This window comes from Paralichthys olivaceus, chromosome 1 (genome assembly GCF_024713975.1).
Source record: "Paralichthys olivaceus isolate ysfri-2021 chromosome 1, ASM2471397v2, whole genome shotgun sequence".
NCBI classification, from domain to species: domain Eukaryota; kingdom Metazoa; phylum Chordata; class Actinopteri; order Pleuronectiformes; family Paralichthyidae; genus Paralichthys; species Paralichthys olivaceus.
In genome coordinates this window covers 23,371,663-23,395,264 of record NC_091093.1, presented here as the reverse complement: position 1 = coordinate 23,395,264, position 23,602 = coordinate 23,371,663, and the positions used below count along the sequence as shown (strand labels likewise).

Here is a 23,602-nt window from a genome sequence, read left to right as displayed (position 1 = left end):
AGTTTTTGATTAATCCACAGGATCATATAAGTTTATTCAAATTGAAGGCTGCAAGGTGTGCCACACCCTCACAGCACCAGCACACTGTTCATAACATTCATCCTCACCTACCTTGTAAAGCATGTTCCCTTCCTCCATCAGCTTCTGCAGCAGGATGAGGAGAATGTCTGGTTTGGAAGAAGCCATAGCCCACGTAGCATGACCTGATGGAGTGGCACAAATATTTGTCTTAATATCATCTGGCTCGGCTTGCCTCTTTTACTTTGTGTCTTACATAAATCATGTACCTGATCGATCATGCAGAGACGTTCTGTAGCCTTTCGGTTAATGAAGGAGAGCGACCGAAGAGGGGGAGGTGGGGAGAGAGAGACAGAGAGAGAGGTGAAGAGAGAGTTAGAGCGGTGGATGTAAAACTGCAGGTGCTGCAGAATAAACAGTAACAATATACTATATGGAAGTAGACAAATATACACATGCAGAGTGTGCAGATGCAAAGTGTAGCATGATACAAATCAATCCATATGAGCTGAGTCTTCATTTATTCAGATACTGTGTGAATACACTCTAGAGAAGCTATTCAACAACTACTAATGCCACAAGCTGTCCTGCAGTTTGTGGAGCTGTTAAACTGTGTCGTATAATGTTAAATGTTTGGAATATAAAATGTAATTTACTGCAGGGCTGCTGTGATACTGTTTGTACCTGCTTTGGATCCTTTCTTAAGCAGCGAGGCCACCAGGGCCGGGTTCTGGCAGCCGGTCGCCCGGTCTGATCCTCTGGTGCTGTTGTCTCTCTCCAGCACCGCTCCGTGTTCCACCAGGCAATGCACCTGAACACACATGGAACAATAACAACATTATGCAGCGGTGAAAAGGAAAAGGAAGTGTTTTAATCATTTGTTGATTAGACTCCGAACGCTTGACAACAATAACAGATCCTGATGGTTTTGATCATCGGACACTTTTAAACCAGCTCCCGCCGATTATTAGAAATAATCCAAAATGATCATCACAATATTTGTCTAAAACAGATTAAAATGCATTTTCATGTCATAAGATAATTATATCTTTTACTTTGCTTATCTTTCAATAGCTGTGATTTTTTTTTACATTATCAACATGATCGAGGTCGGCACAGGGGTAGTGGTGATTAGCACCATCTCACAGTGCCTCACAGCAAGAAGGTTTCCGGTCTGAATCCCGGTTCTGTGTGGAGTTTGCATGTTCTGCCTTTAATTGCGTGGTTTTTCTCACACAGTCCAAAGACATGTGGATTGCAGTACATTGGAGACTCTGAATGTAGTGTAGGTGTAAATGTGAATGCTTGTTTGTCTCTGTATGTCAGCTGGGATTGGCTCCAGCTCCCCACACGACCCTCACATGGATCCGCTGATGAATATGATGAATGGATGAATAAAACATGATCAAACATCTAAATAACAGCACGAAACCCACTGTGTCTGCATCCCCGTTCAGAGCAGCCAGATCGAGAGGCGTCCGCCCCTGTCTGTCCGGCTGGTTCAGGTCTGCGCCGGCCTCCACCAGAAGCTGCACCGCACCTTTCTGTCCCTTCAGGCAGGCCCAGCTCAGGGCAGTCAGCCCCTCCTGATCAGCAGCAGACAAAGACGCCCCTGGGACCACAAAACAACACAAATATGGTTCTGCAATTCAAGTGCATTCATCAAACATACTTGGACATCCCTGGTGACAGGGGGGGGGGGCTCTCACCCTTTGACAGCAGGAGTTCAACAGTGCCTGTGTGGCCCTCGGAGGCAGCCAGCATCAGTGCAGTGCGCCCCTGCTTGTCACTGACATTGATGTCTGCGCTTTGCTTCAGCAACAACTCTGCAACCTTTGAAGAAGAGGAAGATTATTCCAAAAGAAATAGAAAACAAAAAAGACAGAACAGATAAAACGCACTCAGACTCCTCCCCACCTGTGTGTGTCCGTGTTTGGAGGCACTGAGCAGTGGGACCATTCCTCTGCGGTTTGGTATCTCCAGCCCTGCCCCCTGCTCCACGAGGAGCGCACATATCTCCATCCTCCCTCTCCCTGCTGCCGCGCTCAGCACTGACAGGGGGTCGGCATCGAGATGAGACGACGAGGCGGAGGAGAATATGTAATTGACACATTTAGGGGAGAAGAAGAAGCAGGAGTGAGGAGCAGAGAGAAAATCATGACAGCGTATTTCCATCTAGTCGAATCCAACACAGATGTTGTATTATCTGTTGACATTTAACACAGTTTCTATATATATATATATATATAAAAGAAATAAGATTCTCTCCAACCATAACTCTGCACATGATGGATGAGTGGCACCCTCCTTAACCAGCCTGTGTTACTTTGACAAATGGGGCTTTAGTCTTTCTGTTAATATGTCGCTCAGCTCATTGAGCAGCTGGAGGTTGAGAGAAGGAACTGATGTCATTCACTAACCTAAAAAAAACAACAGTTTAGATGTATTTGTTTAAGGTGACTTTGCACAACTGCAGAAAATAGCAACAAGGTTAGAGAAGCTGGTGTTTTAAATACGTGCATGGAAAATAATGTTCTTACTAAAAGAGAAGTAGCTTTAATAACCAGTGTGCACGGTCTGCACTGCTGCCTTCAGTAATTCTGATCCCTGAAGAAGAAGAATCCTTTGTTCTGTAATCAGACTTTAACATGTTTCTTTGACTGATCATTGTATCTGTGCAAATGGACTGTAATCCAATGATACAGACCCTAAACACACAAAACACAAAGCCCCGGTGCTGCATCATGCAAACATGAATGTTTTATGCTCTCACTTTTTTTTCTGTCTCACCACTGAAGGGGTCTGTGTAATAGAATTGCTCTCTAATGGAGCAGGAGGCAGATACAGGCTTCATCCAACGTGCTTTCAGGAAATGGACCTAACAGAATTCTGCGAGCTGCGCTATCACATCTGTGACAGCGGTAAGAGTATTACAATTGAATAACTGATGCTTTTTAGATGCTACGAATGTGGCCGGACAAGATATTCTGTGTGATATGTGTGAGGCTCCGCTTCGGGTGAAACAAGTATTTACAGTTGCATCAATGATTTGATATCAACCAGAGCCTCCTGACATCATAATACTGTGGGTATCTATTGTATTCACAGAGCTTCCACATGCACGTTGGCTGCTCAGTATCTATTCACTGTACAGAGCTCCAGTGTGTCTGAAATTCAACCCCAACGCCCTTGAGCGTGGCTCGAGAACCCCGCTGATGGACAGAAAGAGGTGAGAAAGCTAAATTTATCTGACTGATAGGAGAATCGCACCCGTTTCTCCCCAGAGAGAGTCGTGTGCGTCCATCTGCACTGCCAGCTGTTCGTCTTTCAAGTCCAGCAAGCTCCTCACCACCTGCAGGAAAACACAATTTCACAGTCCTCTGTATTGTTGGCTTGCTGTGCAAAAAAAAAAAAAAAAGCTTCCACAGACCTTGACCACAGCAGAGAGCAAACAGAATTTAATAAATCTTTTACATCAAGAAAGGACGGGCGTCATGCTCCACATGAACAAACTCCTCTCAGCAGAGTGGCACAGATGTCATTAGGACGTTGATCTGATGCGTACCTGTGTGTGTCCCACGCTTGCTGCAGCCGTGACCGCCTGCTGGGCTGCCTGTGTTCTCCCAGTCTCTGTCTCGCTGCTGTTGGGCTGCTGGGGGTCAGCGTTGCTCTCCGCTCCCCAGTCCTGGCCCAGCAAGATGTTGATGATCTCTGCGTGGCCCTTCAGCCCAGCGTGGACCAGTGCACACTGGCCGTTCTTATCAGCGTGGCCCACCTGGCACAGAGGGGCAACACAGAAGGACTTAACAAACGCTGAACCAGGCCAGTGCCTTTATTACTCTGACCTAGATCAGTCCTGTTTGTGTCATCTGTCTCCCAGAATAGATCCTCGAACTGTGCTGAGTGCTGAACATTGGGGTTTTGGGGGATATCATTGTTTTGAAGGTGCAGAGAAACGAGTGTTACACCATTGTGATTATGCACCACCCCCCCCTCCCTGCACAGACACTGACCTTGGCTCCTTTCTTGCAGAGCAGGCTGACGATGTCGACGTGTCCTGCGGCGGCGGCCAGGCAGAGGGGCGTCATGCCGCTGTCAGTGGTCCCATCCACAGGAGCCCACATCTCAAGCAGCAGAGCGACCATCTCCAAGTGGCCCAGGTGGGCGTGGACAGCCAGGATGGGGGCACGACCCACCACCTCTGTGCACCAGGTCACACTGGCACCACCCAGCATCAGCAGACGACTCACCTGCAGGATGAATATAATGAGTTGTGTATCTCTGTGTAGAAGATTATTATTTCCATGATAGAAGAAACAATGAAGAAAACGGTGGCCACTTTTTCAAATGTAAAAAAAAAAACTCCATACTGCTCGTGTGATGTCATCAGGTGTGTTTACGTTTGACGAAGTGGTCACCAGAACTTCATTGATTTGGATTTGGCTGCAGCGCTGTTTAGCCCTGAGACTCCGAAAGTGTTTTGTGGACTCAGACACTTCGCCCACCCTCCATCGGCATAGCGGTGAGTGGACAATGAGTGAATTTTCATTTTTTTGAGAACTATCCCTTTAACATTGCGAGATCACATCACCTCTACTGAATGCCACTCTAGAATATTTGGTTTTCTTCAGCGTGTGTGTGTGTCACCTTGATGTTGGGTGTGTACAGGTTCCTCAGGGAGGCCAGCGCAGCGGACAGACTGTCTGTGCTGCAGTTCACCCACATGGCCTGAAGAACGCTGGAGGACACGCCCGTCTTCTTACTCAGTCCCTGTGAGTGTTTGACAGAGACACAGATGAACAGAGAGATTGAGAGAGAGAGAGAGAGAGGAAGAGATTAAACTTGCTCAGATGAGATCTGTGGAGCAGAATTTGAATTGCGTCCCAGGAGAAAAGCAGTATGTACAGATTGCGAGGTGCACATGCAAACAGTATAACATTCACTGTACTGTGGGCGTTTTATGTATATGAGTAGTGCTAATGTGTGTGGGTGATGGTAGGAACAGAGGTTCACTACTGTTTGTGTGTTTCTCAGCAGCTATATTCAGGATGTTGTTTATGTGAAGCCTCCTGTCAATCAGGTCCGGTCTTAAACCTACATTACAAGTTACAGTATAATATACAAGTACCTTGAATATGTGAGCCTTGAGGATGTGGTGTCCCAGTTCCATGGTCTGCTGCCGGTTCAGTTTGCCCTCCTGTCTGGAGAACATGAAGGCCAGGAGGGCGTGGCCACTCCTGTGGACATGCACACACAGGAATGGTTTACAAAATCAGGCAAGCACTTATCCACTTTTTAAAATATCCATGTTAAGAATCTTCTGCTGTGTGACATGTGTGACTTCTGGGCTCACCTTGGCTCACAAAGAAAGTCCGTGCTCTCTCCGTCTGCTCTCCAAACCAGCCACTCTCTGAAGGAGGGATGACACAGCATCCGTGTGCCATCCCTGCGTCGGACCTGCAAACAAATAGATGCAGAACAGTTCTTCCATTACTCGACATGCCACACCCCAGGACACAGAGAGACAGTTAGTCTTTTAGATTAAAACTATACATTCGTCCATGTCAGTTATTTATTTCACAGCAAAAACAAACACAACATTCAAACCAAACAAAAGCTTGAATCATTCTGTTCTCTTCCGTGCAGTCATACCAGGAGTCTTACCATGAATCCAGCCAGGCTGTCTAATCTCTGCTGGAAGTCCTTCCACTCCAGCCCCCCCCTCACACAGCCTGCATTCAGTGCCCTGAACATTTGCTCATCAGTCAGTGGGTGCAGAGAAGCCAGCGCCACATTTAGCACCGGGAGAATCCGTTCAAAGAGCTCTTTATCCGGAAAGCTCACACGACACATCAGCAGGTACACCTGTCAGATATTCAGAGGTTAGCGTGTGTTGGTAATGAAGCTGTCGCACTGTGATGACTTTATATTCTACCACCAACTGCTTATTATTTTTGTATAGTTTATTTGAAGCTGAAATGTGCAATTTTTCATCAAAATTAAAAATGTAAAAGTCTGTTGCTGATTGTTCACACCTACACTCATTTTCTGTGGATGTGACCAGCACTGAGATTCTTTGTTTGTTTGTCGAACGCAAAAACCACTGAGCAGATTTCCATGAAACTTGGTGGAAGGATGTGACACGGTCAAAGAAAGAACACATTAAATATTTGAATCCGAACAAACAGCAGATTTAAAAAAAATATTTACTCTAACATTGTGTGCTTTGATATTTGTGCCACTTTAATATAATAATAAATGGATCTTGAAGAGAAAAAAAACGGCACACTTTGGGAGCTGACTTGTAAAAGTGTGTGTGTGTGCTTTGGTGTGTATTGATAGAATAAAATGGGACAGTCGGGCCTTGGCAATGATCTTCTATTTGACCTTAAAAGTGTAAAATGATCAAATCATCAGTTCTTAAATATCAGGCGTTTGTGTCATGGCGATTGGAGCTTCCAGTTCACATCTCTCAAACTCAATTATATTGGAACTTCACAATGTTACTAACTGGAAGTAAAACCTGCAACTTTCTGATGAGGATCCCATTGATTTATCAAGATCCATTAATTATTCTCTGAGAGTTAAACAAAAATGTGACAAATACGTCCTATTTTGCAACGTTAAAGAAAAAAAAATATCCTGGATCCGTTCTCTGATCTGGATTCACACCAGAACTCCAAAGGTTGTTTCCTAACCTTCAACACATCCTTCACCAAGTTTCGTGGTTATGTGTCTGGTAGTTTTTGCGTAATGCTGCTAACTAACAGACAAACGCAGATGAAATCATGATGTAATTAAGTTTTGGTGATAACAACAGTGAAAGAAAAGAAAAACAAAGCTACATTTTTCTTTAAAAGCGGTTTAAATGATAAATATTACGAACTTATCCATGAACTACTTCTACACAAACTCTCATATTGAACTGTGACCACATTTTTAACACACCTTTATGCAAGCTTTTTCACTTCCATTATCCCATCATTAAATCGTCCCGTTTCTGAGCCTTTGTGTGTTTGACACTTGCTCTTCTGTTGTCCCATTTAAATGAGATGATTATGTATCATTAATGACACACCTGCCATTTACTTCAGCCACTGTGGGCTATTTTCTGGCGTTGATCCTTTCATTATTTTACATCTTGTATTAATTTGAATAGTGTGTTAAGTGCACCTTTTCTCTTTTGTTCAGGTGAAACATGGCCGAACAATGGTGGTTGCCTGTGGATCTTTTGTGGGAGTTTATAGACGCTGATTGCTTCATGCTCGGGCGAGCGATCTCACCCAGGATGATTGACAAGTGTAAGACCGGGAACCTGATCAGATAAGGAGGACGACGAGGGCGGGTCCAAAAATACACTCAAGGTAAGATGTGTCTTTATAGCTCCAGAGAATTTATTGCTATGTGAATCTGATCACTTCATAAAACACACATGGTGGTTTCGAAAATAAACTTTTGGTTAGATGAAGCATAACACGCTACAACTTTAAGTGCAATTATGGATGTTTCAAATATTAATCTATTAGATTAAGCTTTTTAAACCACATTTAAATTCACTAGATCTAGATTTATTTGGATCTGCATGCACAAAACTGCCCACACTCATATATACTGTTCACCTAAATATGGCTGATTTTTCTCATTGAGATCTTTGAATTATTCTCTGGGAAATCAACAACAATGTAGAAGAAATGAAAAACTGTCTCATAATGTTAAAGAAGGTTAAAAAACGATATCTGGATCCACCCCCTGATCCAGATCCACCCCCTGATCCGGATCTGCTCAATTTTTGGAACTTGGATCATGTCCCACCCGTCCACAAAATGTCATGAACACAGATGAAAACAAATGCTTGTTGGAAATCAGTGCTACATTTCCTGACCTCTGACAGGGAGACAGGCACCACCAGGTAGTTTCCTCCTTTCAGAGCCAGGTGACTTTTGTGGAACAGGTCCAGGGTCAGCTGAAGATAAAGGATGGAGCCGTGGCTCCGTGTTGACAGGTGGCTGCTGAACTTGCTGAGGATCAGCGGATCGGGGGCAGAGCCTGTTGGCGTGGTGACGTTGGAGGCGACCTGGGTGCTGCTGCTGACCCGGTGATGGATGTAGTCGCTGAGGTCCGCTCCCAGGTCACTGCTGTCGGGCAGGATGTCCAGAGAGATGCCAGAGAAGGGAAGGAGGGTGGTGATTTCCTGCAGAAGAAGAAAACAGATCAGTAGAGCGCACACCTCCAGCAAGGCCAGCAGTCCCCCTTAAGTCAATCAAGCTGCACCAAGTTACACACACAGAGATATGGTATCAGTCCCCTGTATATGCTTGATTTGTTTATCTAGATCCATGCATTATTTCTTGCAAGGAAAGTGATTGAAAATGTAAAAGGAGGGATTTAAATCTAGATCCACACCAAAATTAAATGGTTTATTTTGGTCCATGGCCCGCCCCTCTATCAAGTTTCATGGAAATCCATTCAGTTGTTTTTGTGTAATCCTGCTGACAAACAAACCAATGGATGGGGGGGGGGGCATAAAACTGACGCACGGGCACGAACAGCCGAGCATTCACAGAATTGTAGGTGGCGTGTCTTTGGTGCATTAGCAAAGGACAAACTAAAAGCACCAAAATCAGGCCCCGTTCCTCAGATGCTGTTGCGGCTGACTCACACAGAGCCATGGGATACAGTACAGTAAATGGTGTGACAATGACTCAAGCTCCAACATTGCTCACAGGCATCTCTCAGATTCACATTTCATCTGCTCTCATGCCATCCTCAACTGCTCCACACCGGCCAGAACCAGCTATGACGGATCACAAAAAGGGCCCGTGTTACTGCGGCTCAGCTCCTCGTTAATAAAGAATGACATTTTGGTTTAACAACAAGTAATTGACTTGGGTCCGCGGACTGCGCTCCGCTACAACTTTTCACGAGTGTTATCCAGGTTGTTACACATGAGTAAGCGCTTCCTGTTAAATGGCTGGTGAAAAGGCTGGGATACGAAAGGTGCAACAACAGCGGGACTCTTCCATCTTTACATATTTAATGTTTGCTTCAAATGCATCATGAGGAAAGTGACCCCAAATGTGTTTTGTGTGTTCTCAAACACTAATCCAATTATATAACTGCCTGGCTGGCTGCCTGGCTTCCTGTCAAGCTCCAGACTCCCCAGCAGACTCTCTGTAGTATTACCATCCATTCAGGGAGTAATCCATGCAGCATTTGGAGACTTGGCTTTGGCACTGGACAGATGCGTCTGCTGGTTGGTGGGATTACTGACCGGATTGAGAAAATACATCAGACTGGAGAGCTCAACAGTGCCGAAAGCCACATTGTCTATATACCACGACAGTAAAAGCACAACGTTAAAAGTAGACAGTCAGTGAATGGAGCTGAGAGGGAAGATGCAGATACTGGGAATACCTCTGATTCAGGTGATGAGAGGGAGGCTGAGACTTAAAGGTCCAGTGTGTAAGATTTAGGTGAAAGGGAACTATTGGCAGAAATTTAATGTAGAATAATCCTCATGATGTTTTCACTAGTTCATTTCATCTAAATTGTATGAATTGTAGTTTTCTTTACTCCAGAAAAGGTCCTTTATATTTAAATACTTTATATTTCCATCGAGGGGACCCTCTCTACGGAGGCCGCCATGTTTTTTACATTAGTCCAGACTGAACAAACTTAACACCTTTTGAGTTTTTATGACAATTAAAGTCTACCACAGTTTCTTTTTCATGTTAGGAGGGAGAGGGTGAGGTGAGGGGTGTTCAGCTGCAACATGCAATTTCAACACTAGATATCACTAAATTCTACAAACTGTACCTTTAAAAGGTCAGTTCAACCAATTTACAAAATTTAATTTCCTCACTTTACTCACCTTTATCTTATCGATGACATAGCTCTAATCTAATTAAATTGTACACTGTTCACCTGTCAAGGTTTAGCTAGCTGCTCGAAGGGCAATAATAAAAGTGCTGCAGAGAGGAAAGAATAATTGGGCACCGAAACTCCAGTAATTCACTTAACTGATATCTGACCCACATCACTAAACCAAGTATTGATCCAGATTTCAAAGCACTAATTAATTAATTAATTGGTAATCACACAGTTCCACAAAGATAAACATTGGTCCTGACTCTCTTATTATTCTTGAACTCATGCATAAAAATCAATTTACTAGAGGTGTAATGCATTGCTGAGCACTGGATATTCAAAACATTAAAGCAGTTGCCATAGCAATCTGCAGTCCTTCACTTGTGTGGATGAGAATATAAATTGCTTTGGAATACATTTAAATCCAATGCATTTTTATATTCATTACTCTTTTATTATGAAATGTTTGGTTTGCTACAGTCTCATGTAACTTTAAACACAACAATACTACTACTACTACTACTACTACTACTACTACTACTACTACTACTACTTCTTATAATAATAATATATTTTTTAACATTGATCTGCACATCTCTAATTAATACAATGATAAAGATGGATAGGGTGCCACCAGACAGTCTTACTGCTGCTGGTCAACTGTTGCACTGCACCAAAAAAAACAAAAAAACATTCACCCAAAAAAGAATTAGGTCAATTATTACTCTTCTCATTATTAATTTATAAACCAGAAAGGATTTTCATTTACAACATTTTCCCAGGACCCAGAAAATCTATTTTTATGTGCATGTAATGTAAAAAAAAAAAAGTCTCACTCACCACGAGGCCTGTCCGGACTGTGACCACCAATTTGAGCCAGTGTGGAAACTTGGAGATGATTTTGGTGATGAACGTGGCGATGGTGTCCCCATAGTCTGGTTTATGGAACTCTGCCTCATTAAGGCTGTCGACCAATATGATGTAGTCTTCTTCAGGCAGCCTCCGCTCTGAATACACATAAAAAAAGAGAAAACTGAGGTTGAAGCACATTCAGACACCTGGTAAGTCACATTAAAGAGCATGAAATTAAGAAGAATGGAGCACAGTTTTATGCTAGGTCGTTGATGGTTTAAAAAATGGTGCATTGTTTCCTGCACAGGATATGTCTAGAAAAGCATCAACTGTTGATATTTATCATATTCTGCTGAAAGCGGCCAGAGGCCATTGTTGTTTATTAGCTGGAAACAGAACATATCCATCATGGTTCGCATTATCTGAGCCGTCAGTGTTTCCCTGGAAGCCTGTGAGGACTCATACACTTAGGCACAAGGGCTCTCCATTTTTTACTGACCTGCTAAATAGAGATGGAGCAGACAAAACACTCCTCTACCCAGAGTGGAGGGCCCGGCCGTAATAACACATCAATCTAACTGACTGACTAACTCATGAGGAATTGAGCTGGTGAATGTGTCCGGAACATTCGTGACCACCCCAGAGTGTTTTGTGACCTTGAAATCCTGAGGGATGCTGATGATTCACCTTTGCAAAAAAAACCACTCATCATTTCCTATGTAAATGATCTAACATCTGTTTCACACACTACACTGCTTCAAATCATTGACCTTAACGAGGGAAAAATAATCTGTGGGCCCATCACTGAGTCATTAACAGGCTATTTCACTCAGGAGATGGCAGCAAGCTCCCTAATTGCAGGGTGAGGTGAGGAGACAGGTTCCACCTTAAAACTGATTCTGTTTTAAACTTTAAAATCTCTTTAAATTTAAAGAGATCACATTTGTATAAAGTGTGTGTGCATGTGTGTGTGTGTGTAGACTTCATTACCCTTGCGCAGGCTGGCTATCGGCTCCAGGACTCCCTTTCGGAAGGCAGCAATGGGGTCTTGGACGCAGGATCGCAGGCTGAGTGTGTTTTGTAGATGAGGCTCTTGAACCAGCAGCTCCCTGTATGGGCTAAGTTGTGGTGCTCTGGCCAGCAGGGCGGCAACGCTGTGCACAAACTCAGGTACCAGGCAGGTGTAGGTGTTGTCGGCCTGACAGAAGTGGTAGGCGACCACCTGGTGGGAGAAAGATGCAGGTTAGAAAGAAGGAACATATAGCTGCTTTTCTGTATCACACAAACTTAGCGTATTCAGGTCTCAATAAATGTTACTGTTAATGGTCAAGATAGAAATGCATTATAGAAATAGAACTTTAGCAGTGGGAAAATAAAAGTCAAAGGTGAAAGAAGAAGTCACTCATAAGTAACACACAGGCTTCAAAATCAGATCATGAGGTTAAAACAACTAATGCCTCTAAACCTCAAGTCTGAATATAGAACCTGAAACTATTAACACATCTTCAACCTGTGTTTTAAACCTATTTCTTTACATTTCTCAATCTGGATTATGAGAAGTCCTGCAACTTTGTCTGCAGCAGTTCCTGTTCCCACTGCACACACAGCAACAACCTGGATTACATTGAGAATCAAGAATGTATCTAAATGTCATTGATCTGAACCATAGAGATAAAGATGGATGAATCTCCACTTCCTCCCACTATCCAGAAATTATGCCAAAATATCCTGGATATGAAAACTACCATCTTGTGCATTTAGAGCATCAGTCTGTGTTGTAGCGATGTCCCACCGATTAATGCTCTCAACCACTCATGAGTCTCAACTGTCAATTGAGCACTTTAGCATATGAAATATATAGAAAACTCTATCTGATGTTCACCTCGACTTTTAATTTTGGCTCATGTCACATCCACTAACATAGAGGAGGTGGGATTTATGACCTATACTGCATCCAGCCACCAGGTGGCGATCGAGATGCTTTAGCCTCACATTTGTGGCATCGTGGGTAAATTATTTCAGTGATTTCACAGCGTATTTATGACTGTTTGACAGATATAGCGCCATCACTGATTGCAGCACTGTGTGTTTGTTTGACTTTTTGAGTGATTGTGATTCTGAGAAGACGCAATGTGCTGGTTGAACAAATATATTGCACCAATTCAGATGCTGTTTGTGTCTTGTTCAGAGCCCATTTATGTGTTCGTATCTCAAGAAGAAAGACATAAAAGAAAAAAAAGATGAGAAAAACTATCTCTAAAACTAAAATCACCAAATTTAAAGACAATGAGGGTTAGAATAAAACAACACTAAGACGTGCTGTGAACACAGAAATCACAGAGGTGGCTGAGTCATAACTTAGTCTTCTCTCATTCTGCATATTACTGCAGAGCAGCTCTAAAACATGTCGGTTTATTCAGGCAACAAGCTGAATGATAAACAAAAGGGGCTGAGAAATAAAACATTCCACAAATCGTGGGGTGATATTTGCAATAAAGGAGCCAAACTGAACAAAGGCACAAAATACAAAACCACTGAGACGAATGGGGACTGTCTGGAGGATTAATAGCAGTAATCTGTCTTTTGTAAGTGCATTTCTGTGGCAAAATATACATATTTAATAATATTCACTCGTGGGTTTATAGATCATCAAGTCCACACACACTGCACAATGACATTATCAGTGATTTTACTTTTGAGCGAACACCCTCACCATCACAAGTAGTCTGACTAGTTCCCATGGAAACTCTTATTGAGGCCAAGTTAGTAAATTTAGAAGCTTCCATGTCATCTGTGTGATGCAATCAGCAGCATGTACTACATGTGCCCGAAAGGAGAGGAAGAACCACCTGACATCAATATCAATTTAAACCGATCCCTCCTCAGTGTCTCTTTACCGAGGCTTTTAGCAGTCAAAGCTCCCCACAGTGCCTTTTATGATGCTGCACTATATGACTGCTCTTACAAATATGATGAGGGAAGGAGAAAAAGAAAAGAAATCCAGGACAATAAAAACAGCCATGATGAGAGGCTGAATCTGGATACTCCTCTAATGTAATTATGTCGTCCTGATGTCTGTTGTAAATGCAGGTGGGTCAGTCTGCTCAGCAACAGGAAGAATAACAAGATCTACAGAGAAATACATTGTGTGTGTGTGAGATACATTTTATTATATTTTACAGTCTCACCCAACGTCAGTGCAATCCACTGTGAATGGACATTTTACTATGCTACTTTATGTGTTTGTTTACGATGTGTATGTTTAACGTTAAATGTAGCAGTGACGTTTAAAGGGACAATGATCTTTTAAAGGTAACACGATCTGTCAGCACCTCTAAAGCTCACTAAAATTTCATTTGGGGGTTATGGGCAGACGTTCTTCAATATTACTTTAGTATCCTCTGCCTTGTACCTGTTCAGAACCAAGAAATACAAAACTGCCTCTGTAATAAAATAATTGTCATTTTTTACGTTTTTTTATGTATTTGTGCGTTAGTTAGCAGGATTGTGCAAAAAAATACTGAACCAATTTCCATGACATTTTGTGTAAGAGTAGGACCTGACACAAGGATACAGATCAATGGGCAGATTCAAATCTTTCTTTAATATTGCATTGAGCATTTTTCAACTTTGTAATTGATTTTTCAGAGAATAATTCATGGAACAGGTGGATCCAGGAATCTTTTTCCTCTTTCTTTAACATGGCGAGATAAACTTGGAGGAGGTTTGTGCTCTGTCAGAGCGACCTTCTGGTTACACCACTTTTTATACAGATTAAAGGAACAAGACTTAATGTGATGATGACTGAGCTCTGGAGGCTATGTGTTTGTTTCCAGTCATTATGCTAAACTAAGCCAAGACAAGTGAACTGTCTCCTGGCTTCGGCTTCCTATTTAGTGCACAGACATGAAGGTGGTATTGATGGTCTCATTTCATCTAACTAGATGAGGCGCAGCAGGGGGTGTTTTGTAATTAAGAGTCCTCTCAAGTAGAGAAATACTAATGTGCGTGCATGTGTGTGTTTGTGCATGTGTGTGCCTTGAGGTACCTTGGCAGCGATGCTTCTGACAGCCTCCTTCCTCTGTACTGCACTATCGCTTGCTCCTGCAGCAGCACTCAGGTTGGGCTGGGATTCTGCTGGCTGTTTGGAGCCTGCTTTACTAGACTTATCCCCACCTGCACAGAGCACAAAGCAACAAAAACAAACCCAGAGCTGCCATTTACACTTGTTAGACGAGGCCTCGGGTGTAACGAGGTCTATGAAGAAACACAATTAAACTGCTGCAATTAATTAGAACATCTGTAAGCAAGACTGGAAATGATGGCACTAAGCAAAACCACATTGGAAAGAACCTGGAGTGTTTGTTTCACGGGGCGTAAAGAGATAATTCTGGATTCCACAAATCCTTTTGCTATAGCCTCTGTTAAATTTAAATCAAGTTGATAATGCATGGTTCAGGTATCCATAATAATACAAGGGAAAAAAGACACTGTGTTCTTTTTCAATGTTTATCGTTTATTTGAGAAACAAGAATCCCCAGCAAATCTAAAGTGCTTAATCTGGTTGTATGCTAAGTTATTTTCTTCTTTTTTTCCAGACAGAAGTACGGTTCCAGTGCCATTCATGAGAAGAAAAGAACCACAGTGAACTCAGTCCCCTTACACAACTGCAATCAGCAGAGAAACCTCAGGGGAGAACTTGAAAGAAGAGAGCATGACCCAGTTACTCACTCCTTCCCAAAAAGTGGAATTTACTCCAATATCCTACAAGAATCTGACGCTAATGTAACATACTGGAGAATCTATGACCACATTACACTGCTGTAAATAAAAGTCTTACATTTAGGGGAGGAGCTGGGGCTGTGAAGGATGCTGGGACCCCCCTGTGGCGTCCGCATGCCGTGACAGCTGAGCGTCACCAGCCGCCAGATGATGGCGGTCTTGCCGGATCCTGCGTTGCCCACGATGACAGCACCGCGTCCCTCACAGCTGCTCGTCTTCCTCAGGACCTCCTCCAGACGCGTGAACAGCCAATCCCGTCCAACGAACGCCGTTTCCGGGGTGATGCCGGGGACTTCAAACAGTAGCGGCTTCAGCATGATGTCGGCTTGTCTGAAGGCCACCAACCTCCCTGGATGGATGGAGAGGAAACAGTTAAAGCAACATAAGAATGGATAAGTATGTTTGATTTAAGTACATGTTTCTGTGTATTTACACACTGGTTAAAGGGATAGTTCACCCAAAAATGAATATTCCCTCATTATTTACTCACCACTATGCCGATCGAGGATTGGGTGAATTGTTTGAGTCCATAACACACTTTTGTAACGCCCGACACTCAAACTCTACTCAAAACGAGATCATTTACCAGTGTTTCGAGTCCAATTTGAATGCAGGGGCTCCCGGACGCTAGGATGACATCACAGGAGCAGTATGGAGGCATTTCATCAAAGAGCTTTGCAGACTCAAACACTTCACCCACCCCTCCATCGGCATAGTGGTGAGAAGATAATGAGTGAATTTTTATTTTTGGGTGAATTTATCCATTTACAAACTACCTTTGGAGTCATCACTTGTGCGTCCAGCGGTGCAGTGTTTGCGAACGGAGCCTCTGTGTCCAGTGGCTCTTTGATGGTCCAGAAAACTCAAATCCTCCAGTCGAGTGGAGCTGGTTGCTGTAAACAGAGGACGGATTGGGGAATGGATTAAAAGTGTGAGCTAGAGAGGCAGGAAATGTGCAAAGATACACATGCATACCACACAAGTGCCAAATTCGTTGCTCGAGTCAGTGATTGTAACCATGGTGATGGGAGACAAACAGCTGTTGCTCTCAATGATAAATGCTCAATGACCTTGAGAGGAGAAGAAAGAGGAAAAGAAAACAACTCATGTGGTGTCCTGTAAATCTCGAGTCTGAAATGATCCAATGTTTTGTACCGTCTGGCACCTCAGGACATCTAATTTGTGATAATCAGTGGGAACAAGTCGCCGGGCTGCAACGCAAAACTGTGTCCGCTGTTGATGACATGGCTCATAAAGGCCGATAAATAAGATAAAGAACATGTTGCCCAGAAGAGCCAGAAACACAAAGCGGTCAAAAGAGTTGTTTACTCCCACATTGGCCTATTTACCCACCCACTCACATTACAGAGTTTACGTGTCAGCCAGGCTTACTTTCTGCAGTCTTCAAGACATTTAGCAGAGTATTCACTTCAGACTACATTTAAGAAATAGGCTTTCTGTAGTAAGTAAGTTCTGTGGTATAATCTGTTTCTGCTATTACAGCATATCATTACATAGAGTAATACAAAAAAATGAAAGGCTCTGTGCACTGAAACCTCATCCAGTAACAGTCCTGTAATAAAGACTATTTAATCTTTGTATTAATAAAACATTACACATTTGTTTACACTGTCAGAGAGATCTTAATTTATTTTTGAGCCTCTAGTCTCTGGGGGTTTCGTAATTTATTGCATTAATAATTATGTAGATGCAATACATTATGAATTGATAATTGGACAAAATACATGGAGGACAAAATATGCAACCATCTATCATCAATACTGCTTATCCTTCCCTCGTGGGGGGGGGGGGGGGGGGGGGGGGGGGGGGGCTGGAGCCAATTACAGGTGACATTGACTGAGAGGCGGAGTGCATCAACAATGTATCGCAAGACCAACATACAGAGACAAACAACTCACACTCACACTGATGGTCAGTCTAGAGTCTCCAGTTAACCTAACCCCAAACTGCACTTCTTGTTGTGTACCAGGAGAAAACCTGGGTACTCTGCAACCCAGGAAGAACAAACCAGGTCATGACCCAAACCATTATTCGAACTGAGATGGTGCTAATCACAGCACCACCGTGCCGCCCATTGAAGACAAAATATTACAAACATGTTTCTATATATTACAGTTCATAAAGATGTCCATAGACAATCCACCACATAAGAAGTGAAGGAACTTTAGGTAAGGCTGAATTAGTTTCAGGATTCTCTAACTGCAGTGCATCACATCTTACTTGAATAATTTTTGTTAGTTTTGTTGTTGTTGTCTTGGCACTTTTTACCTTCATCTAATTTAATCATTGCCAGGATTTACCTGAGAGACCCAACCGAGATAGAAAAATTCTAAAATAAAAAAGTGGACTATGATTCAAAGCCCAGAAACTAACATCAGAAACTAATGTCAGAATTCCCTGGAGTTCAATTTTTCCCCCATACTGAATACATTATAATTCACAGGCACCTTCTCCGATTGAGGCTCCCAGAGTTAGATGTCATTCTTGGTCAACTGCTCATCAGTCTTTGGACCGGCTGGCGAGAATAAGGTGAACAACCTTTGTTTTGTCATCTTCACCTGTTCCTATTGTTTTCTTTCTCCCGGTTAAAGAAGGAAAAACTAATCTAAGCTGTTTATAGAACCAGGCATGGAGGGAAATAACAACTTTACAGTCGCTGTCTGTCTGTGCTTGTTGGGACTTCTTGGGTTTGTAATGAAATTGGTTTATATAGGTTTGCTTTTATGAATATTACTGGATTGTAATACATCTACATTCAAGTGATAAAACAGTAACAAGTATTTGTATCAAAATATACAAGTATTACAGCAAAAAAACCTCAAACTGCATGAAAACAATAGTCTAACAGGAGAGCAAGTGTTATTTTTGTTTTCAATGGCATGTCACAGACAGGCACATTTCATTCATTCATTGCTTTAATATAAAAAAACAATCCTGAGGAAAATCTGAAAATCTGGCATTACTGCTGCCTCTAATCCCTTCAGAGTGGGATGAAAAAATGGCCTGAGTCACATTGCACTCATCTATAAAATACTGTAGATGGACCGGCCCAACAGAGAGGTGAAGAAAGTGCAGCCCCTGGACAGACGATGACCTCACTTTGCTATAATCACGTACATGTTAGATGCAGTCACTGGTAATCTCGGAGCATCTGAGGGAGCTGCGGCACAATCTCTGACCTGCTGTGGGCTTAAGGCTTTGAGGCAGCAATTATGGTCACAGTCTGGAGATGCTGGCCAGCAACATCTTTAAATACCCTCCGTCAGGACAAATCACCAAATCATATATGTGCCACTGACTTTCATTTACTGGACCTGAACTTCGTACTTCTTTTTTCTAGAACAGGGAGAGGAGCTAACTGAAAATAATATGGCACTTACAGGTTTTCAGCACTTTGACAGATCAGATCATAGTCTAAAATGTTTAGCATCTGTGCATGTGTGAGTGTGGAAGGACATGTTAAACCTACACGGCTGATAAGAGCACGGAGGATATTGCAGTAGTTGTCGAGCCAGAGCTGAAGTGGAGGACTGAGGAGAACAGTCTGCAGCAAAACAGTGCGAAGGAGGTGTGGAGTGGGATGAGAAAGATTGCTGGCTAAAGGCAGCCAGGCCAAATGGCTCAGCGGACCAGAGATACAGTGGAAAGAGTTAAAACATGTTTCCCTGTTGACACAGGGACTGCTCATCCCCATCACCGATGACAGTCCAGGCTGATGGGACACTGTGCTACCACCTACCCCGCGCCCGCTGCCAATCTTTCTGTTCCCTGCTGATGACTGCGTGGTTGATTATCCTACAACCCCTGTTGATCCTTTGTCACTTTAAAGGTCAACTCTGCAGCCCCGGGCCAAGCCTCCCGCATTCCTTATATGGCATCAGCCTCAGAAACTCATCTAGCACCTTTTCAACCTTAACGAACAGTTCGACATTCAGAAAACAACCTTATTTACTTTTTGGCAGCGTTAGATGAGAAGATCGATACCACTGTTATATTTGAGAGAGCGTTAGAGATGCTGGAGGAAGCTGATTCTCCAAACACAGGCTATTTGTTCCAAAATGGGGGAATTTGCCACATTATAGCAGAAAAAAGGGACATACAAAAATATACACTAGTAAAGTGACATTAAGTAAACATGTAATACTTAAATAATATAATATTACAAATATAAAAAAATACATATAGATGGACTAGCACTAATTTATGCAGCATAACTAGAATAAATACATCTTAAGAATATATACAGTGAAACGGATTGCACATAAGCCATTGACTTGCACAAACAAAATTGACTTTAGTGGTCTCATCTAACCTTAAGAAGCAATTAAGCATATTTACGTGAATGTATTACTTTAACACATAGACTGTAAATAAAGATTGACAACATGACTGCTCCCCAAAAGTGAAGCCAAAGTGTCTCGCTCGCTGCAGTATAGACTATCAAACCTGGCCCCTTGTTATTGGATAAGACTGGGATTGATAAAAAGTCAAATTAGGCTACATTATAAATTCAGAGATGAATTGGAAGATCTCCATCGCCATCTTACATTGTCTAATTGTTGAAAATGGGACTCTGTTGCTATAATGGTAAATGGACTATTTCAAAAGTGCTTTCCCATCAAATTGACCAATCAGAGTGCTTTACTGCACAAGCTGCATTGATTTAGGTGAAAGGATCTATCGGCAGAAATTTAATGTAGAATAATCCTCATGATGTTTTCACTAGTTCATTTCATCTAACTTGGATGAATTGCAGTTTTCTTTAGCCCAGAAACGTCCCTTTATATTCAAAAACTTTATATTTACATCGAGGGGACCCTCTCTACGGAGGCCGCCATGTTTTTTACATTAGTCCAGACTGGACACACTAAACACCTTTTGAATTTTTATGACAATTAAAGTCTACCACAGTTTCTTTTTCAAGTTTGTAAGGAGAGGGTGAGGTGAGGGGTGTTCAGCTGCAACATGCAACTTCAACACTAGATATCACAAAATTCTACACACTGTACCTTTAAGCCTCTGATTTGTTCGCAGAAAACAAACAGGGATCTTTAGGTGCTCTACTGACTGCCACCATACTGTGCATTTTGCTTCTTGCCGTATTGGCTCCAGTCTCAGGCCACTAGGCGGCTGATGAAGCAGGTGACTTGCACTAATGACTAATTCTTCAAGCTGTCTTCGACTGCCATTTGTAGACCTGTACTTACAGAAATCAGCATAATCTCAGTGAGCTACGAGAACATGACGCAGCCGCCATCTTTTCAACCATTTAAATCATGAATTGAATAACTGTATAATTAAACCTGAACATCTGCAGTTTTACATACGTCAACATATAAGGAATATGCTTAGACTGTAATTAACATATTTTACGTTAATTATTTTTTTCTTGATGTGCTGCTGCTGTATCTCTGGGCTATAGTTTCATTACATCATTCATTTTCTGAGACAGCAATTTTTAAGCACTGGAGCAGATGTTTATGAAACCTCTATTCATTATGTTCTTAACCACAGTCAGTTCTTCTTTGTTGTGGCCTGACATTATTGCTGCTTTAACGACTTTCAATCTGGGAATAATGAAAGTTTAATTTTGTCTCTTGTCATCTAATGCGTGCCATAATGCACACGCGCTATTGTTACTCTTTTATGAATGTGGAGCAAAACTCGCAGCCGCAGCGTTGCGTGGCTCGCTTCATCTTTATTCTGAATTTCATCAAGAGTGCCTAAATGAAAGCACCAGCTGACAGGGGAAACTGGCAGGCGTTACTGTGAATCCACTCCTTAGGGAATCTCTTCCCTTGCTCCCACCACAAATAAAGTGACATCTAAGGGAAGAAAAGGAGCCTTGTGCACCAGCAAAGATCGTGACTGGCGAGGGAGGAGTGGTTGGCGGCGGTGGGGGGGTATTTTTATGACAACTGGAGGCCTCTAAGGACATTTAACTGGTACGGCTCACTGTGTGCATCCAGCTTCAGCACCGGCACATGGCGCAGTGAAGCTAAAGTTAGCATTCTCTCTCTGTGCAGGGTGAATAGCTTGGAAACGCCAAGTCAACAATCAATTCAATCAGTTTGTCATTCAGTCAATATTTATCGGTGTGTTAATTATCACCCGGGTCACAGCTGTCTCATTCATACGCTCATTAACCTACTTCATCTTCAGCGTAATGGAAGCTTAAACGACTCACTCACAAGCTCACTAATTAACACATTGTGTCTTGTTTCTATTTTATCCATACAAAAGTGTAGAAACCATCACGTTGTGGTTTCACAGGGGGGTTTATGTGTGGGACTGTTTCTTGGCCAGGAGCAGCGGCTTCCTGGCGTCTGGGCTGCTTTGCTTCGGTGTTAATTAGTGAGCTTTGGTGGTGCTGGTAGGCGGACTTGTCGAACTATTATCTCGCTCACATAGTAACAGGTGAAGTAACAGAGAAAACCTCAACGCACCTGCCACAGAATTTGGCCGAGGCATCACGAGGGAGGAAGTGCTGTGCACGTGGTGCTGTGGGAGGGGCCTTTTTGGAGCTGGTGGCGTCTTGGGCTCCATGATGTCGGTCCGAGGTAAGGCCTCATCTGGGTGGGCGGTCAGATTGTCCTTCATCGGCCCAACATGGCGGTCCTCGCTGTCATGGCCCATTACACCAGCACCGCCCACCGGGCCTTCGTCCTTCGTCAGGAACTCACTGGAGGCGCTGCGCTCCTCATTTTCAGAGGAACTTGTGATGGTTGCTGAGCCGCACAAAGAAAAAATACAACTTAGTCAAGCAGCCAAACAGAGAAAATGAATCAGCTGAAATTCCCTTCAACAAATCCCATATACTGGATAAACAATGAAATACAGCTAAGTGTTCAAAACCCATCATTCAACGAGTTATTGTTGTAGTTGTACTTGACGCGCCCTTTGCCCCTTTTGTATTTAACTATAAATACAAACTCTATTTATGGAGAAAAAAGTGTCCTATTTTAGGAGAATCAGAGCCATAAGCAACAAAGACAGCAGTGTCCCAGTTTTGACAGGAGGGAGCTGAAGGCTTGAGGCTGAAGTGGCACAAGCAACACAGAGAAACTAGCTGTGGGGTTGTATGAGACAAGGACTTAAAACCAAGTGATGCTGCATCTACCTTCCCATCAGCATGCAGGAAGGTATGGCACCTCATCAGTCACATCTGGGATTTCTGATAAGTGCTTCCACGCTAAGTTAATATGAACTGTTGATGTTTTTTAGCCACATTTTTTAAATTTTACCTCTGGTGATGCATGGTCAAGTTTTTCTATTAGACACGCTCCGCCTAGTGTAATAACAAATCTGAGTATGAGTAGATATCATTTGACCTGGAGATTCAAAGCAGCAGCAGCCGCTCTCACCTATGATTCCACTGTCCTTGCTCTCCAGGGTGGAGGTGGGGCTTTGAGAGAGGGGCCCAGGGCTGCTCTCGGGGAAGGGTCCTGGGGCAGAACCGGGGGCAGGGCTGGGTACGGGGCTGGAGAGAGTTCCACTGGGGCTGGTGCTGGAGCTGCACTGGGGTGAGGGTAGGGGTAAAGGCTGGGGCGGATGTGGGCCTCCAGCACTGGTGCTCAAAGTAGAAGAGGGGCTCTCTGAACAGGGGGAGGCGGTGCTGCAGGTCAGAGTGGAGCTGGGACTCCCCCCCTGGGCAGAGGTGTCACACTGGAGGGAAACATAAGATAAAGATAAATAACCAAAGAGGATAAGTGTATAGAGACAAAAGAAAATCAAAAGAAAGAGGAGCAAGAGAAACACACATACAATAAGTTATAGTCTTTTTTTAAAAGAAGTGGTAAATTGACAGTGTCAGTTCCCTTCCCTTTAAACAACATCCCACTGTGCATGACAGTGTTTGCCTCTATGCACACTATTTTCCCTGATTGTGAGTATTTGAGTGTGCACGCAGATGGTAAATGAAATGATAATTCCAGTTATTTTCATCCTGGCTGTCATTTTCCCAGTTTTGCATAATGACGGCTGGTTGTGCTGAAAAACAAAATCACTCGCTGCAGACATTCACAATTTGGGATAAAAATCACTGCACAAGCATTCTGCTGTT

The 23,602-nt window shown here is 43.0% G+C and overlaps 1 protein-coding gene and 1 long non-coding RNA gene across 2 annotated transcripts in view; one reads left to right on the top strand and one right to left on the bottom strand.

Annotated features, from left to right (window-relative positions):
• The window catches only part of LOC109643871 (protein TANC1-like), a 35,080-nt gene that overhangs the window by 4,426 nt on the left and 7,052 nt on the right, over nucleotides 1-23,602 (bottom strand). The window contains exons 6-26 of the mRNA XM_069525670.1: nucleotides 22,905-23,205; nucleotides 21,987-22,268; nucleotides 16,296-16,412; nucleotides 15,578-15,868; nucleotides 14,786-14,913; nucleotides 11,728-11,959; nucleotides 10,726-10,892; nucleotides 7,901-8,209; nucleotides 5,683-5,883; nucleotides 5,372-5,475; nucleotides 5,147-5,255; nucleotides 4,666-4,788; nucleotides 4,032-4,268; nucleotides 3,584-3,793; nucleotides 3,289-3,370; nucleotides 1,936-2,069; nucleotides 1,728-1,851; nucleotides 1,455-1,630; nucleotides 703-829; nucleotides 288-317; nucleotides 112-203 (exon numbers count right to left, since the gene is read on the bottom strand). Coding sequence (XP_069381771.1) covers nucleotides 112-203; nucleotides 288-317; nucleotides 703-829; nucleotides 1,455-1,630; nucleotides 1,728-1,851; nucleotides 1,936-2,069; nucleotides 3,289-3,370; nucleotides 3,584-3,793; nucleotides 4,032-4,268; nucleotides 4,666-4,788; nucleotides 5,147-5,255; nucleotides 5,372-5,475; nucleotides 5,683-5,883; nucleotides 7,901-8,209; nucleotides 10,726-10,892; nucleotides 11,728-11,959; nucleotides 14,786-14,913; nucleotides 15,578-15,868; nucleotides 16,296-16,412; nucleotides 21,987-22,268; nucleotides 22,905-23,205 — 3,576 coding nt within the window. The remainder of the gene's footprint in view (nucleotides 1-111; nucleotides 204-287; nucleotides 318-702; nucleotides 830-1,454; nucleotides 1,631-1,727; nucleotides 1,852-1,935; nucleotides 2,070-3,288; nucleotides 3,371-3,583; nucleotides 3,794-4,031; nucleotides 4,269-4,665; nucleotides 4,789-5,146; nucleotides 5,256-5,371; nucleotides 5,476-5,682; nucleotides 5,884-7,900; nucleotides 8,210-10,725; nucleotides 10,893-11,727; nucleotides 11,960-14,785; nucleotides 14,914-15,577; nucleotides 15,869-16,295; nucleotides 16,413-21,986; nucleotides 22,269-22,904; nucleotides 23,206-23,602) is intronic.
• On the top strand, nucleotides 5,421-7,878 carry LOC138407867 (uncharacterized). Its single transcript, XR_011241186.1, has 3 exons — nucleotides 5,421-5,545; nucleotides 5,665-5,877; nucleotides 7,210-7,878. It is a non-coding gene; the product is annotated as an uncharacterized lncRNA (long non-coding RNA).